The sequence below is a fragment of the Hirundo rustica genome, chromosome 13, assembly GCF_015227805.2.
Source record: "Hirundo rustica isolate bHirRus1 chromosome 13, bHirRus1.pri.v3, whole genome shotgun sequence".
NCBI classification, from domain to species: Eukaryota; Metazoa; Chordata; class Aves; order Passeriformes; family Hirundinidae; genus Hirundo; species Hirundo rustica.
The window spans coordinates 14,847,458-14,861,780 of NC_053462.1; the positions used below are offsets into that span (position 1 = coordinate 14,847,458).

Sequence of the window (14,323 nt, forward strand, 5' to 3'; positions counted from 1 at the left end):
TTAGTTTATAAACTTCTGAGAGTAAGACCCTTAAAAGCTCTGCATTAATAATACAGAAAATAAGGATTAAGCAAAGGACAGCTTTTGCTTAAATATCTTGTTTGTCTGGTATCTTAATCCCTGCATTGCTGACATATTTAGTTGCCTACATAGAAGTTAGGCTGGAGTGTCTGTGGCTGAGCTGTACATGAGCATTGGAGATGAGATTAAATCAGATACTGAGCCAGACATGCTGATATGGGGCCACTGCTCACAAAGGAAACTGCTGAGCTGCAGTGAGTTGGGAAAACTACAAATTCATCTAATGTGAGTGATCAAAAAATGCATTAGCAAACATGTGTTCCCCTAATAGATTCCATGTTGACTTCCCTCTTAAGAGAGGGACTTTCTGCCTTTCGTTTGGTTGGTTTTTATTTTGTTTTGTTTGGGAGGGTTTGGTCTGTTTGTTTGCTGCAAGTGCAATACCTGGATCATGCATGGATTCTCCAGTTGATGTTGGGTTTTGTTTAAACTGTGGCGCGGTGTAGAGCCTTCATAGCTTCAAGGACTTGCTCACATGGAACTAATTGAAGAAACGCTTCTGATTTCAGTCAGTGTCATGCTTCTTTTCTCATGATGTGGATACTTAATCCTGTAATCAACTGAAGAAGACCACAGGCTCTAAGCAAAGGATAAAATAGGGAGTGTAACTGCAGCACTGCTCCTCCCCTGGCTCAGAACAATGGTGCTGCTTTCCTAAGGGGCAGCTGAGTAATTGTCAACATGAACAGATCTTTCTCACTGTGAAGACTGAGAGATAATTTACTGGAAATATCAGATTTCAGGTATTAAAATGAAGCCCCCTGAGTGAGCCATAAGGTAAGTGTTGGAGTTTCCAGACCTGGGGATGATCAGAGGTATTGTTTTTTTGGCAGGTCATTCCAACAGAACGGGGCACTTCGCCGTTGCTTTAGTGGATGTAATTTTATTTAACCAATCACTTCCTCAGCCCTACTGCAAAGAAAGAGTCTGAATACTAAATACCATAACTGGTCCACTTAATTTTTTTTTTTTCTTTCCCCAGGCAAAAGTGATCCTTTCTGTGTCTTGGAGCTGGGAAACGACATGCTTCAAACACACACCGTTTACAAGAACCTCAATCCTGAGTGGAACAAAGTTTTCACATTGTGAGTGGATTGCTTTGGAAACCATGCAGCAACTCCAGTTAGCAGCTTAACTGGGAAAGCTATTGACTTTGGGAAAATACAAAGGTCAAGTTTAAGATATGTCATTTTTCTCATAGTCAGAGAGGATGTTGGAGAAATCTCAAATATGACTTAATTAAAGCCTTTTGCCTTTTACTAGTTCTTGCATGGAGTTTATTAATAGAAGTCATTAAAAGAAAAATTACTGTGATATTTATAGGAAGAATCATGAGTAGACATAATGGAGTCATAGCTTGATCCAAGAGATAATGTAACAGAGAGTTGAGACCAGATACTCACGCCTACATTTTCCGTGACTTAAAATAAAGTATGTTTCATTGAACCTTGGTAGAATCCTTGTATAATTTGAAGGAAGCAGAGAATTAGAGCTCGAGTTGGTTTTGGTGTATTTTCTGAATTTAAACTAGTCAAACATGCTCCAAATTAGATGCTTAAATTTTTATGGAAATCAAGGTATTCTTTTATTCGTCACTTTATTAATAATAAAAGTTATAATTTAGGTATTGCTTTTAGGCAGCCCAATTTTTTTATCTTGCTTTATGCTGACAAAGATTTTTGTGAATAAGTGAGTGGGATAAACGTCTCCCAAGACTGTAGCAGTCTGTGCAAGGGCTGGCAATGAAGCATTTGTGGCATTTGCATCTGTCCACTGGAAGAACAGTTTGAAAATTATGAACTTCTTCCTAAAGCAACATTCATAAATACTAGGCTGGATGGGAGCACAAGAAAAACTATCTGATTTCTTTAATAGAAATACTTTGCTGGATTTCTGTTTAATTCAGGGGTGCAGCTGAATGCTTGTCTCTTGGAGTCCGTTCTCATTCTTTGTTCTCAAGAAGTTTCCACTCATCACTGTTTTTTCTGAGACTGTGCCAGCAGATGAGTTTTGTCGGATGTTCAGCCAGCAAAATAAATCCAATAACAATCCAAATTTATTTTATTTAAAAAGAAAGTTTGTGTCTGTACTTCCTGTGGGTCTCAGAAATGTCAGCTATGGACTCTCTCTAACTTTCTTACTAATGTTGCCTGGCTAATCCAAGAACCAAATCTGTAGAGCCAGTCAGGTACTCACATCTCTTCTTAGATTTTTGTCCATTGAAAAAAAATAAAAAAATTAAGCCCCTTAGAAGCTATTGGTGATTTAGATTTATTTTGGAGAGCAGTGTGGATTGTTTTGGGTGGATGAGTTCATTTCACCTGGAGCTTTCAATACCACTAGAAAGCCCTCCCCATTACAGCCAGATTTTCTACAACAGATTTATCTGTGTGTGTCACTGTGCAGCTTTAATGCAATGAAACTTGGGTTTGAATTCAGCCCTTGACCCTGCCCAGTCACCAGCATTCTCTGTTGGAGAGCTGAGCTTTACATTGATAGCATCACCAATACAAAAAATACCAAAAAGTCACTGTCTGGTAGTTTCTTCACCTAGTTATGCAACTTAAATGTGAGGGGAAAGCTTGGGGAATACCCATCACTTGATTCGTTTTGGGGGGGGGAATTTAATTAAATGCTAGTTATATGCCCCAAGGTAATACAAACTTAATTAGTAAAGCAGTAGTCTCAGATCTTTGTGGAGGAGACTGGGTGCATGTATTGAATATTTTTTTTTTATGTGTCTGCACTTTTTTGTTCCAGCCCTATTAAAGATATTCATGATGTTCTGGAAGTGACTGTGTTTGATGAAGATGGAGATAAACCCCCTGATTTCCTTGGAAAAGTTGCCATCCCTCTACTGTCTGTAAGTTACCTTTACCACATGTATCATGGTTGGCTGGGAACAAGTTGCTTTTTTTTCTCCCTGTAGCACAAACCCCTGCAGGTTTAAACAGGTTTTGTGATCTATCCATGCCTTAGCTGGCAGTGTTTATCGCCCTCCTTAGTGTAACGAGCATTGTCAACCCATCCTCGTACAAATTTGTTTGATTGGAAAGCAAATTGCAGGAATGTCTGTACTTCATCAGTGCCATGGAGCTCTGAAAACATACCTCAGTTCTGTGTGTTTCCACATCATCTTCCGAAGGTAACGTTTTAAACATGTCTTTGTTCCATCTCGCTTCTTTTTACTCCAAGAAAGTAATTGCACATTGCAGTAGGATTGACTAGAGATAGCTGTTGTTACTGGCACAGCTGAGTGAAATTACCTAAAAGGGGTGTTTTCCACTCCATAGTGCTTTTAAAGACTGGTGGCTTTTGTTCTGTAAACAAGTATGTGAAGAGGGAGCTCTACCATGGGAGTATAAAATCCAAACTGGAAATAAAGCGAGCTCAGGGGAAAGTGGTTGCTCTGGAGATTAAGGAGAGTTGAAGCTTTTTCAGAAGCAGCCAAAAAAAGGCCAAGCTAAAGAGAGTGGAACATGAAAGGATCATTAAAAGACTTTAATAGAGGAATGGGGGAAAAGCAGCTTTGTGTTTGGTAAGACTGATTTAATTTTGAAACAAGGCTGGTAGTAATAGCGAGCAAACCAGATCAAGAGGACGTAAACAGCTCCATGTGTATGTGCAGAGTCACAGAAGGTTCTGGCAGCTTTTATAGTAACTTGTAGGAAGAACTTTCTAGGCTGTGACTTATTAAATCAATTAGTAGATGAGGCTTGAAACATCATGGGACTCTTGTGTCATGTTAGCCAAGTTGTGCAAACACGTTTAGCTGTGAGCACGGGGGTTTCTGTGAGCTGTGAGGCAGTGATGCTTTGCAGGAGGTTCCCTGTGCCCAGGGGAGTCTGTGGCAGATATTTGTGCAGTTGAGCCCTGTGCAAACGTGGGGTGGTGATTTGTTGTACAAACATCGTGGTGTGATCCTCGGGGTTGTCCCGTGCAGGAGTTGGACTCAAGGTCCTTGTGAGTCCCTTTCAGTGATGACATTCTGTGATGTTCTATGATGACATTTATGCCTTCCATATATAACCCAATTCCAGCAACACAGGCTGTGGTGAGATGCTCTGGGTAATGCTCGGTGTGGTGCTGTGGGTAATAGCACTCTCAAATGGGCAGATGGTGGATCCTGATTGAAACTGCAGAGTACGAAATTGCAGTCTTCTTTTGAAACATCCCTGTGTAGGCAGACTCACCTCTGCAGAAAGGCTGGCACACATCTTCCGGGGTTAAGGCAAGAGCTTGTCTTTGAGTTTTAGAAATCGGCTGCTGCAGGAAAGGCAGTGATGGATCTGTGGGGCTCTGTCCCAGCAGAGATTGGAGAAATGGGAGATTTCTGGAGGGAAAGCAAAGGTCCCATCTGATCAAGGCAGGCCATATAAGCCTCACAGCATCAGCAGAGTTTGGGTAAGGGGTCGGTCAAGATCAGAGAGGGGGACTGAAATATTTGGTATTTCCAAATAAATAACTAACTGCCCAGAAAACTCTTGAACTGACTTAGAGGATATGAACCCAAACTAACTGAAACTTTATAGTGGTAAAGATATAGATCTGCGTGCTCCAGTTTTGTTGTGATTTTCTCTAAATAAGTTTAATTCTTGTATATGTGAATTAAAAGCAATGTGGCTTCTGAATCCCTTCACAAAAGTGTTCATGCTTTCATCCAGCCTGTGCTGTTCACACGGGTGTTTGAAACAGGGGAACCCCAGCAATTTGGGGATATAAAGAGCCTAAGATAAAGGAGTAAATACTGAGCTCTCAGTGGCCCACATGCTGTTGAGAGTTTTACAATGCTTTTCCCTCCGTGCCTCAGGATTTTTTGGTGATATTTTAGATTATCCGTCTATTTTTGTAGCTCGGGTTGTCAATATCTCCTATTTTACAATGATATTAGAGTCAGTTGGGCATGGCGGATTATTTGATGTTTACAGGGAGGAAAAAACCTCTTAACATCTTTTATTCCATTTTTGATCACTTTGTTAATTTCTCCCCAAGTCCTCGTATCTCTGATGTTCCTGGAAGAGAGTGGCTGGAGCAGCTGCTCTCCTGCAGACCCAGTGCTTGCCAAATGGCCTGCATGATCGGCAGCAGGCTGTGTGGGCTCACAGTGAGGAGATGTTAGATTTGGATTTTCTGTTGATTTTATAGGCATTTGTCAAGTATCCCTTAGGAAGCATGTAACAAGGCAGAGGAGGGGAGTGCATGTGTGTGGTAATGTCCAAACTATTCAGTGTAGGTTTTTCTGTGTCCAAGGTTTGGGACAAAAAAAACCCCTAAAATAAAATAAAAATTGTTTATGCTTTCCCTTGCCAACTGATCTTCTTCCTTCCCATCCAAACTTCTCTGCCTCCTATTTCAGTCAAATCTAGTGTAAATATACTCATCTCTGCTTCTGATTAAAAACATTTTGCACCTATTAACTTGGTCGGCTCAGAGAGAGAACTGTAATTTTCTAAGCTCTTTTTCTTCAGATGGTAATTTCAGTGTATGTTGTCATTTTGACTGTAACTTTGAATGTATCCTTTGAACCATTTAGATAAATATACTAAAAGAGAACAAAAGTTAAAGACTCAAGGAAGCCTGACAATCATGTAGATTTAATTTCTGTATGCAATCAGGCCTAATATTTGCCTGGCATTGAATTGTCTTTTGAAAATAGATGTGCTTTTGCCATTCTTTTTTCCTGTTAAAAATGCACAAGTTTGACTTGTGAGCTGTCAGCACGTGAAGTAAGTTTACTTCAGGAATTGTTCATGGATGACTAGATTCTTTTCTTGATGAAAAAATGCCTTGAATAAAGTATATGTTGGAGGGATATGAAATGTTTAATTAACATGACACCGAATTTTGGGTTGAATGTGTTCAGTAGTCCCACACTGGCATTTTGCAAACATGACTATACCCTAATCATCACATTAACACGGGAATAACCTTACGGCACAAAAATTCAGGGATGGTGGAATGATGTATTCTTTCTGTTCATCCTTGACTGTGATCGAGGGTTATTACAGGAACCAAGTAAGTAAAGTAAAAAGCTGGGCAGCATGAGAAGACCTTTAAGGTGCCAAATGATGAATAAAACTGCAAACTTCATGTTCTGGTAGATGTGATAAAGCAGAGTTGGATAAATGCACATTTTGTTAGCAATAAACTGAATTTGTGGACAGAGGGAGAGAATGTTTTAGTTTAGCTTTTTCCACGTTGATCAACATATTGTACTTTTTTCCTCCTGTTCTTTTTGTCAAATTCCTGTCCTCCTCTAAAGCATGTGTGAGACCTCATCTCAAACACTGCTCTGGTCAGCCGCATTCACAATTTACACTAGAAAAGACACAGATTAGTGCTGCCACAGTATCCAGCAGAATGGATCCTTCTCCTGCCAGAGGTACACATGGAGTACGGCTTGGCCAAGCCTTGGGCTGGGAGGGAGACCTTGTGCTGTGGGGACTGAAAGGGAAGCCCATGAGCACTGAACAGAGCAGGCTTTTGTGCCAGAAACTGGAGAACCTGGGGAACAGAGAAGTAGGGCAAAAACTTTATTACTTCAAGAAAGAAGTTTGATGGGTTTTAGAAGTTTTGTAGGTTCTGGGGGACTTGAACTAATTATCAAAGAAGTCCTTTCTATCTCTGTGTTCCTTTGTGTCCTAGATCTTAGTAAAGGCAACCGTGTGTCTCTTTGTGAGGGTCTGTCTTTTTTCTTCTGCTTCAAGAGACTCCTATCTCCTAGAAGGCTGCAAGTTATTAGAGACATGGGAGCGTATAGTGTGCTTCAATGAATTTGAAAGCAGAGTGTATCAAATATCCTCATGTAGAAAGGCCTTTGAGGAAAGAGTTGTAGCACAGAGTGGAATGTTTTTATCTGCTGGATTATCAGCTCAGAGTAGTTCTCAGCTGCACCCCTTTTTTCCAGCCAACAGGAAGAGGTCTGTGAAATATTCTCAAGTGCCGGGCAAGGTTGGTAGCCAACAATACTCTGAAAACAGGGAGTGTGCCTTTGGCAAGCTTAATTGTCTAAAGGATGGCCTGGATTCAGGGAGCACACACCTGATGATTGCACTTACCTAGCACTTGACCATAAGTGCACAGTCCTTTCCAGGGGAAAGTTTTAGAGTTTGAGAAAAGTGAAATGACTGTGTTTATGCAGTGGAGGCAGCTGTGAAGTGTGCTGTCTGTCTGTTTTGGCTTTTATCCTGATCATGAACCAGGGTTTTTGGAATGGGGAAAAATCACCCTCCATCTCTTCCAGGGAAAACAATGTCTTGTTTCTGACATTAGATTCTCTCCCAGCCACTTGCTGCTCACTGAAAAGGTATGAACAGGGATGTTGTCTCAAGTATCACCTAGGATCCTTGTGCTCCTCCTCAGACTGGCTCGAAGCCCTCATATGAAAGCCCTGCCTGCTTTCTTTCAGTCCATCAGCTCCATATCTCTTTGGTCTTTGGACAGCAGTCCTCAGCCAAAAACCCAATCTCCATTCCTCTTTGGATCCCACAGAAGGTTATTCAAAGTGAAGTGTTTGGGGTGAAGAGTTTTGGGGTGAATGAATTTAGTACAAAATTGGTTTGGTGCATGTGGCAAGACTGGGGAGGAACAAAAACCTCTTTATTCACATATAGGTGGATCAAATACGTGGCTTGCTTTCATCTTTTCCTGGGGAAGTACGTCCTTTGATAAGGGGAGGTGTGTGTCTATTACAAGACAGCTTTATGTTATTCAGGGCAAATGGTATGACATTGTGCATCAGCAATGAGCTCAAGCAGGAATATCAGAGGTCCCAAATGCTTTAGATGAATTACCCTTGGAGAGTAGCCATTACCCTCTCCACACGTCACGGGTGTTGATGTACAGAGGTTTAACCCAGCGTTCTTCTGTCAGGTCATCAATATATGACATTGAATCTGCATCAAAGCTGGATACAGAGTGAAGTTTTCTTAAAATCAATGTAAAAAAAAAAGCCTCTAAACCATATTTCTTTAAGACAAGAGCAATGAAAAAACACGCTTTGCTGCGTAAGGGTCCTGTCTTCTCCGTGTTTTGTGTCATATCAATCTTGGCTTTTGCTATTTCATTAAAATTCCCAAGCGGTCAGAAGGTTGTTGCTTAATAGATTTAGCATTGGCTGGCTACATCAATACTGCGTTTAGTCACATTTGTTTTACTGGGGACATCTGTGCGAAGAGTTTAGCAAATATATTCATTCATTTGAGAGGAACCTGGTGCACTTTGGACCTTGACTGGATGGTGGTCTCGTGTACCTCAACATTTCCTTCAGTTAGAGGCAACTTCAGGCAGTGTTTTGCCTCAAGTGCCTCTGTAGTTTGAAATATTTATTACAAAAAAGAATTTCAGCTTTTCTTTCAGCTGATAATTCCCTTTTTGTGGTCCTGTATGGAGAAGGGATGTGACAGAGAATATACAGTTCTTTTCTATGAAAATATGGATATGGTTTTGTCTTTCTGTGTTGACTCAGAAGGGGGAAAAGCCCCAAATGTCAGAAATTCCCATGGGATGAAAATCCAGACTATTTTTCTGATGGTGACCTTGCAAAATGCAGCATGTGGATATGGTAGGCACTGTTGTCCTCGTGTTAATCCCAGGGCTATAAGCAGTCTTGCTTGGTGGTTGAGCCCAAAAAGCTATTAAGAAGCTTTCAGAGAATGCAGACATTAGCATTCAATGTGGATATAAAGCATCATCAATAAAGGAATAATATTGATTATGTCTCTCAAAGGTGCTTACCTGCAGATATTTTCACATTCAATTTGAGTGTTCCTTTCCCTTCCTTTTCCCATGAGTAGATGTTAAGATAAGCTATTTTAGACGCAGATATCAGAACTACTCATTGAGTCAAATCCGTGGGACATCATCAGGTTTGTAGCAAAAGGTGTTTGGGTGACAGAAGGAGCCTGATCTTCCTGACATTCAGGTTCATCCAATGACCCCAGCAGCACCCTGGCTGCTCTTTTCCACAGCTGGAGAGAGCACTTAAGCAGTCTTTGGGAATAGCAGAGGCTGGGGGAAAGTACCCAAAGAGCAGAAAGAAATAGATGAAAATGAAATTATTGTAACTGTCCATCCCTCATGTTGGGGTAGGAGCTGTACAGAATCTGAACTCTGCCCCAAGAGCAGGATGCAATGAAAATGAGGAATGTTTAAGGGTCTTTTGCATGTTTTCTCCTGGGCACCGATGAGACATGCCACCAGTGTAATCTCCATGCAGTCATGGGTCTTAGAATTACCCTGTACCCTTTGTTGAACCACACTGCCCTAGCACAGTGCCAAAACTGTAAGGGAGTCTTTAGTTTGGCTTATTTTTCATTTTTTTTCCTTTTTATCCAAATGAAAATGCAATGGAGACAGGCCATTTCATAACCTGCCATTCTTCTCTTGTGCTTTTTTCCCTCTGAAGAAAGTCTGAAGCTAAAATATATGTATGAATGTTTAATCCTAGGCTGTTATAATTGCACATCTTTTTCCAGACAGTTTGAACACTTAGAGTTAAATACGCCAAATAAATCTGACTAAAACTTTATTTGCACTGCATTACTTACCACCCTGTTCAATTTAAGAATAACAACAATAATAATGACACCATTCAAGAAGTTTCCCAAGCAACCCCTATTTACAAAATCAGAGGTGGAAATTACTTGTTGCTGATTTAAAATTTACTGTTTGAAAACACCTGCAGACACACCCAGCTTCTAAAATTAAGAGTCTTTTCTCCAAAGCATTTCTTTGAGTGCACAATACTGCAGTATCAGGCTCAAATACTCAGAAACATTTCTTTTCCTTTTTCTATCAATTTAGCTCTGTGTAACATTTTTTTTTCCTTGTGGGTTATGCTCTTGAAAGATGTAAGAAAGAAATATATCCCAAGGAATATGAAGAGGCCTCCCCAGTAGCTGTTTCTGGTGTAAATGGCTGAAATGTGATGAGAAATATGTGCACCTGAAAGACAAAGAAATTCAACTCCAAAATTAATAACTGTGGAGAATCCAGAATTAGAATATTGTGATATATACTGGACATCTGCATCTCTGCAGACACACTGGGGATAAAGGACATTCTATCCAGTCACAGCAGAAGCCATGAATCAAAGCTCAGGCTAAACCTGTTGTTGGGACATCCTCTTACACCAACGACCTCAAACCAAATCCTTCTCTCAGTACCCCTGCCATCAGTAAAACCATTTCTCCTTTAGTTTGTAAAATTTAACAAAAATCACTGTTTTCCAAACAAAATTTCATTTTCATTCACTAATTTTTTTTTTTTTTTTTTTTTTTTTTAAGGGGGAAAAGCAAACTGGTGAGGGAATAGAAACCTTTATGATGGATTGACAATGCTGGATGTGGCAGTTGGCCTGAGGACCTTCTGATGCCAGTCCATTTGGCCCTAGAAAAGGGTCTAATCGCTTTGGCAGCTCTTCTGTTTTGAGGCAGCAGGACTGCAAAATGTTCTTTTACCTGCACCTTTCCTGGGAGCTGCAGCATGCTTTGGTGCCAGCTCCAGCACTGTGCTTTCTCTTGTGGTGAAAGCAGAGGTGCTTTGTGATCAGTTTAGGGTTATTGTTTTTATTTATTGGTATTAAATGAATTCCACATAGGTCTCTGTAACTGTAAAACTCTGGATGAGAAAATAGGAAATAGCTTGAGTTCCTGGCTGTACACCACTGAGGATGCAGAGCTGGTCTTTGTGAGATCCCTCTTCCCTTTCAACCCTTAGGCAGAAATCCCATCTACCTTTGACAAGCTGTTTTGGTACCAAAAGGGTGGAGCAACATTGGGAAAGAAAGTGACCTTTCCCTTGTCTTGTGAAATCACTTTGTTCCTATTACACCTTTTTTTTTTCCCTTACTCATTTCTACCACGTTTATACGAGTGCCTCTTCTAAATGCCAGAGCAGCAATAGCCATTTTAAATATGGTTGCAATTTCATGCCCCCAAATTTCCTCCGTTATCTTTAATCTTTGATCATTACAGTCCCTCAATATAGCTTTTTGGTAAGCTGCAGTTTTTTATGTTACTGCTGTTTAGAATTAACTGGTCTGCTTCCTAAAAAGCCAAATGTTTAATCAATACATATCCTACTGTGTATAATAAATACATTTCTGCCATCATTTTTGAAGAGAGAATGCTTTTGCTTTGAGCCAAATAGTTTACAAAATGGCAAGGAAGGTATTTTGGTTTTGGGCTGGTTGTTTTTGGTGTTGTTTTTTTTTTTTAATAGATGCTTAATGAGATAGGGCCAACCGGTTGATCAGAGCAGAGAAGCAGTATTGAAATTCAGAAGTGGGGTAGGGGGGAGAAGTCTTTTACATGAATTAGTTAATTTTGAACATTTGTTACATTAGCATTCGCTCCACTTCAGCCGATTCATTTCTTTGGATTGCATTTGTTTGCTGGGTAATAATTTGATAATGCTGCAATAAACTAAGCATTAAGAAGTGGTTTCGTGTACTGGAGTGTGCAATAGGTAGGTAAAGTTGTTGTTTGTGGCTCTTTTCCTAAACTTTGGAAGAAAAATCCCATTTTAAACTTGGAATAGCAGAGGCTGATTACTTCCCATCAACTCACTGGCTTCCAGGGCAGAATTTTCAGACTGGTTATTGCGTGCACTGCTCTACTATAAAGTACAAGGTCTGAAAATTAAAGTTGGACCATAAGAGATTTAATCTGCAATTTTATAGGTCTCTAATCCAATGGTTGTTTTGTATTTCAGGCTCCAAGTATATTATCAGGGTTTAGGGGAAGTTTTTATTTTTTATTCTTTTGTGCTTGAGTTATATTTATTTATTTATTTATTTGTGTCTTTAAATTATATTGAGGATTACAGCCAGGAAAATATTGATGCTTTTTCTCCCCTTCCCACCCCATACTATAGATTAGAAACGGTAAACAAAGTTGTTACACACTGAAGAATAAAGACTTGGAACGTGCTTCAAAAGGAGTAATTTACTTGGAGCTGGATGTCCTGTTTAATCCTGTGAGTTGAAGTATTTTATTTTTGCTTATCACTGGTGCAAGAAAAAGTGCGAATCTGAAGGACGAGGGTGGGGGGTGATGCTTGTAAAACCAGGAGCCACGCCAGAAAAGTCCTGTCCCCATTGCATCTGGTGGTGCAGGGATGTTTGATGTTGTGAGAGAAGAAGATTTGGGCTATCAGAGCTGTACCTGATCCCAGGTGGCTGGGACAGAGAAGGGGCATTTCTGGAGGGACAAATAACCACATGCACCTTAGGAAGGAGTTGCTGATTGCTGCAGCCACTGCTTCAATTGCCACAGCCAAGAAAGGGCCAGGTTCATTTTATTATACATTACTTTTAAAACCTACTTCTCCCCCAAAAAGCTGACCCAGGATGTTCTCTTCCCAGGGTGTTGACAGGAAAATTAATGAGGCATGGACACAGTGCTTCGTTTTTAGGTGGCTGAGTTAGTCTCAATCGTTTATGCCCTCCAGAGCTTTACTGAGTTTAACTCCTATTTATTAAGGCCATCGTGGGCTGTGCCACAGCTCTGCTCCTGCTAAAGGGAGCACAGCCTTGCCCAGTTTAACTTGCCTGCATTTTGCTTAGCATGGAATCATGAAATGGTTTGGTTTCCAAGGGACCCTAAAGCTCATCTCATTCACCATGCCCTGCCATGGGCAGAGGCACCTTCTCCTACACCAGGTTGGTCTGAGTCCTGTCCACCTGAATGTTTCCAGGGATGGGGCATCCACCCTCTCTGGCCAACCTGTGCCAGCGCCTCACCATCCTCAGTGTAGAAAATGTGTATTAAAGGCAACTCCTGTGTCACACGGTGTCTGGAAGGACTGAGAGATGCTGAAATTCCTAATCTTCCTGAGCAGAGCTGCTGCCATGAAACTGAAATAACTCCTTTAAAAAAACTACATGGTGTTATTTTTATTGGTTTGTGTTTTAGTTTTTTTGCCTTTTTTTTTTTCTTTCTAGATAAAAGCAAGTATTAGAACATTCAAGCCCCGAGAAAAGCGCTTTACTGAGGAGAACCGCAAATTTTCTAAAAAGGTGAAAATTGTGTCTGGGCTAAGCTTTTGCATCTGTTTCAGAGAGATTTGAATTGCTGTAACACGGTTGCAAGAACAAAACCTATTTATGCATAAAATGCTGAACACATGTAAATTCAGTGTATTTCTGTATATATTAAAAGGTTTGTTTGTGTTAACATGAAATTGCTTTCTGATCTGGCTTGCATCAGTAGTTCTGCTTTGTGCTTCAGAGTGGGGAAAATGATAGCTGTGGATTTTGCACAGTTCGCAGCACTTAAAGCTCAATGAGAGCCTTATTTTCATCACGAAGTAAGAAACCAGGCTAATTCCTTATGTAAAAAAGTCCATAGGATTTTAGAACAATGGCCATTATTCTTTTTAAAATTGAGAGGCCCTGTAATAAGTCTAAAAATCCCTATTAATTTCTGTGGACTAGTCCAAAACATGTAGAAAAGAGGAGCAGACATTCTCTCTGTCCCTTTTCCTGAGACACTGTTGTATTTTGAGAATTGAATGAGGATAGAGGTAGGTTTGTATAACTGGTTTTTTGGGTTTTGTTTTTTTTGGAGGGGGGCATTTGGTTGGTGTTTTTTTTTCCAGTTTTGGCATCAGTTTGTGCCTTTTTTCTTGGTGTTTATTTTTTGTTTGTTTGGTTTGGTTTTGGATTTTTTTTTTTTTATTTTGGGGGATGAGGAAAATCTGGAAGGTTTGGGTGTAATCAGAAAGCAGACAAGAGCGTGTGGATGTGTCTGAAATAGAGGCTTTATTTGTAATATGTGTCTGGCATGCATTTGTAGCTTAAATTATCCCTGTTTCTGAAGCAATAGTAGGATATTAGTGTGTTTGATTAAACTCCTCTTCTCCTCCCCTCCTCCCACTCAATATTTATCAGATCTTATCAAGAAATGTTGATCGCGTGAAAAAAATCACCATGGCAATATGGAATACAATACAATTCCTTTGGAGCTGCTTTCTCTGGGAGTCCACGGTAAAGAGCCTGATAGCATTTGTGGTAAGTGGATTTCTCCTTTTCTTGCATGGGGCTGAGTGATCTGAGATCTGGAGTGGGGCTGAGCGATCCAAGGTCTGCAGTGTTCCCGTGCCACCAGCGCCAAGCCCAGTCGCGTTTGCTGTTGTTGCTGTTTTGTGGCTGCAGGGCAGCTTGGGCCACGCTGGGCCTGATGGGGATGGAAATCAGACCTTCAGGAACAGCCTTTCCTCTGGCTTGGAGCAGAGGAAT

General features: G+C 40.5%; 1 protein-coding gene across 18 annotated transcripts in view; it reads left to right on the forward strand.

The window, feature by feature from the left end:
- Positions 1 to 14,323, forward strand: part of MCTP2 (multiple C2 and transmembrane domain containing 2) — a 149,819-nt gene that overhangs the window by 89,670 nt on the left and 45,826 nt on the right. For all 18 annotated transcript variants that reach the window (XR_009208284.1, XM_058422360.1, XM_040077311.2 and 15 more), the window contains 5 exons: positions 1,064 to 1,166; positions 2,842 to 2,944; positions 11,959 to 12,060; positions 13,028 to 13,102; positions 13,976 to 14,095. Coding sequence is in view for 17 of the 18 variants with exons in the window: in XM_058422360.1 (XP_058278343.1) it covers positions 1,064 to 1,166; positions 2,842 to 2,944; positions 11,959 to 12,060; positions 13,028 to 13,102; positions 13,976 to 14,095 (503 nt within the window). In the remaining variant the exon portion in view is untranslated. The remainder of the gene's footprint in view (positions 1 to 1,063; positions 1,167 to 2,841; positions 2,945 to 11,958; positions 12,061 to 13,027; positions 13,103 to 13,975; positions 14,096 to 14,323) is intronic.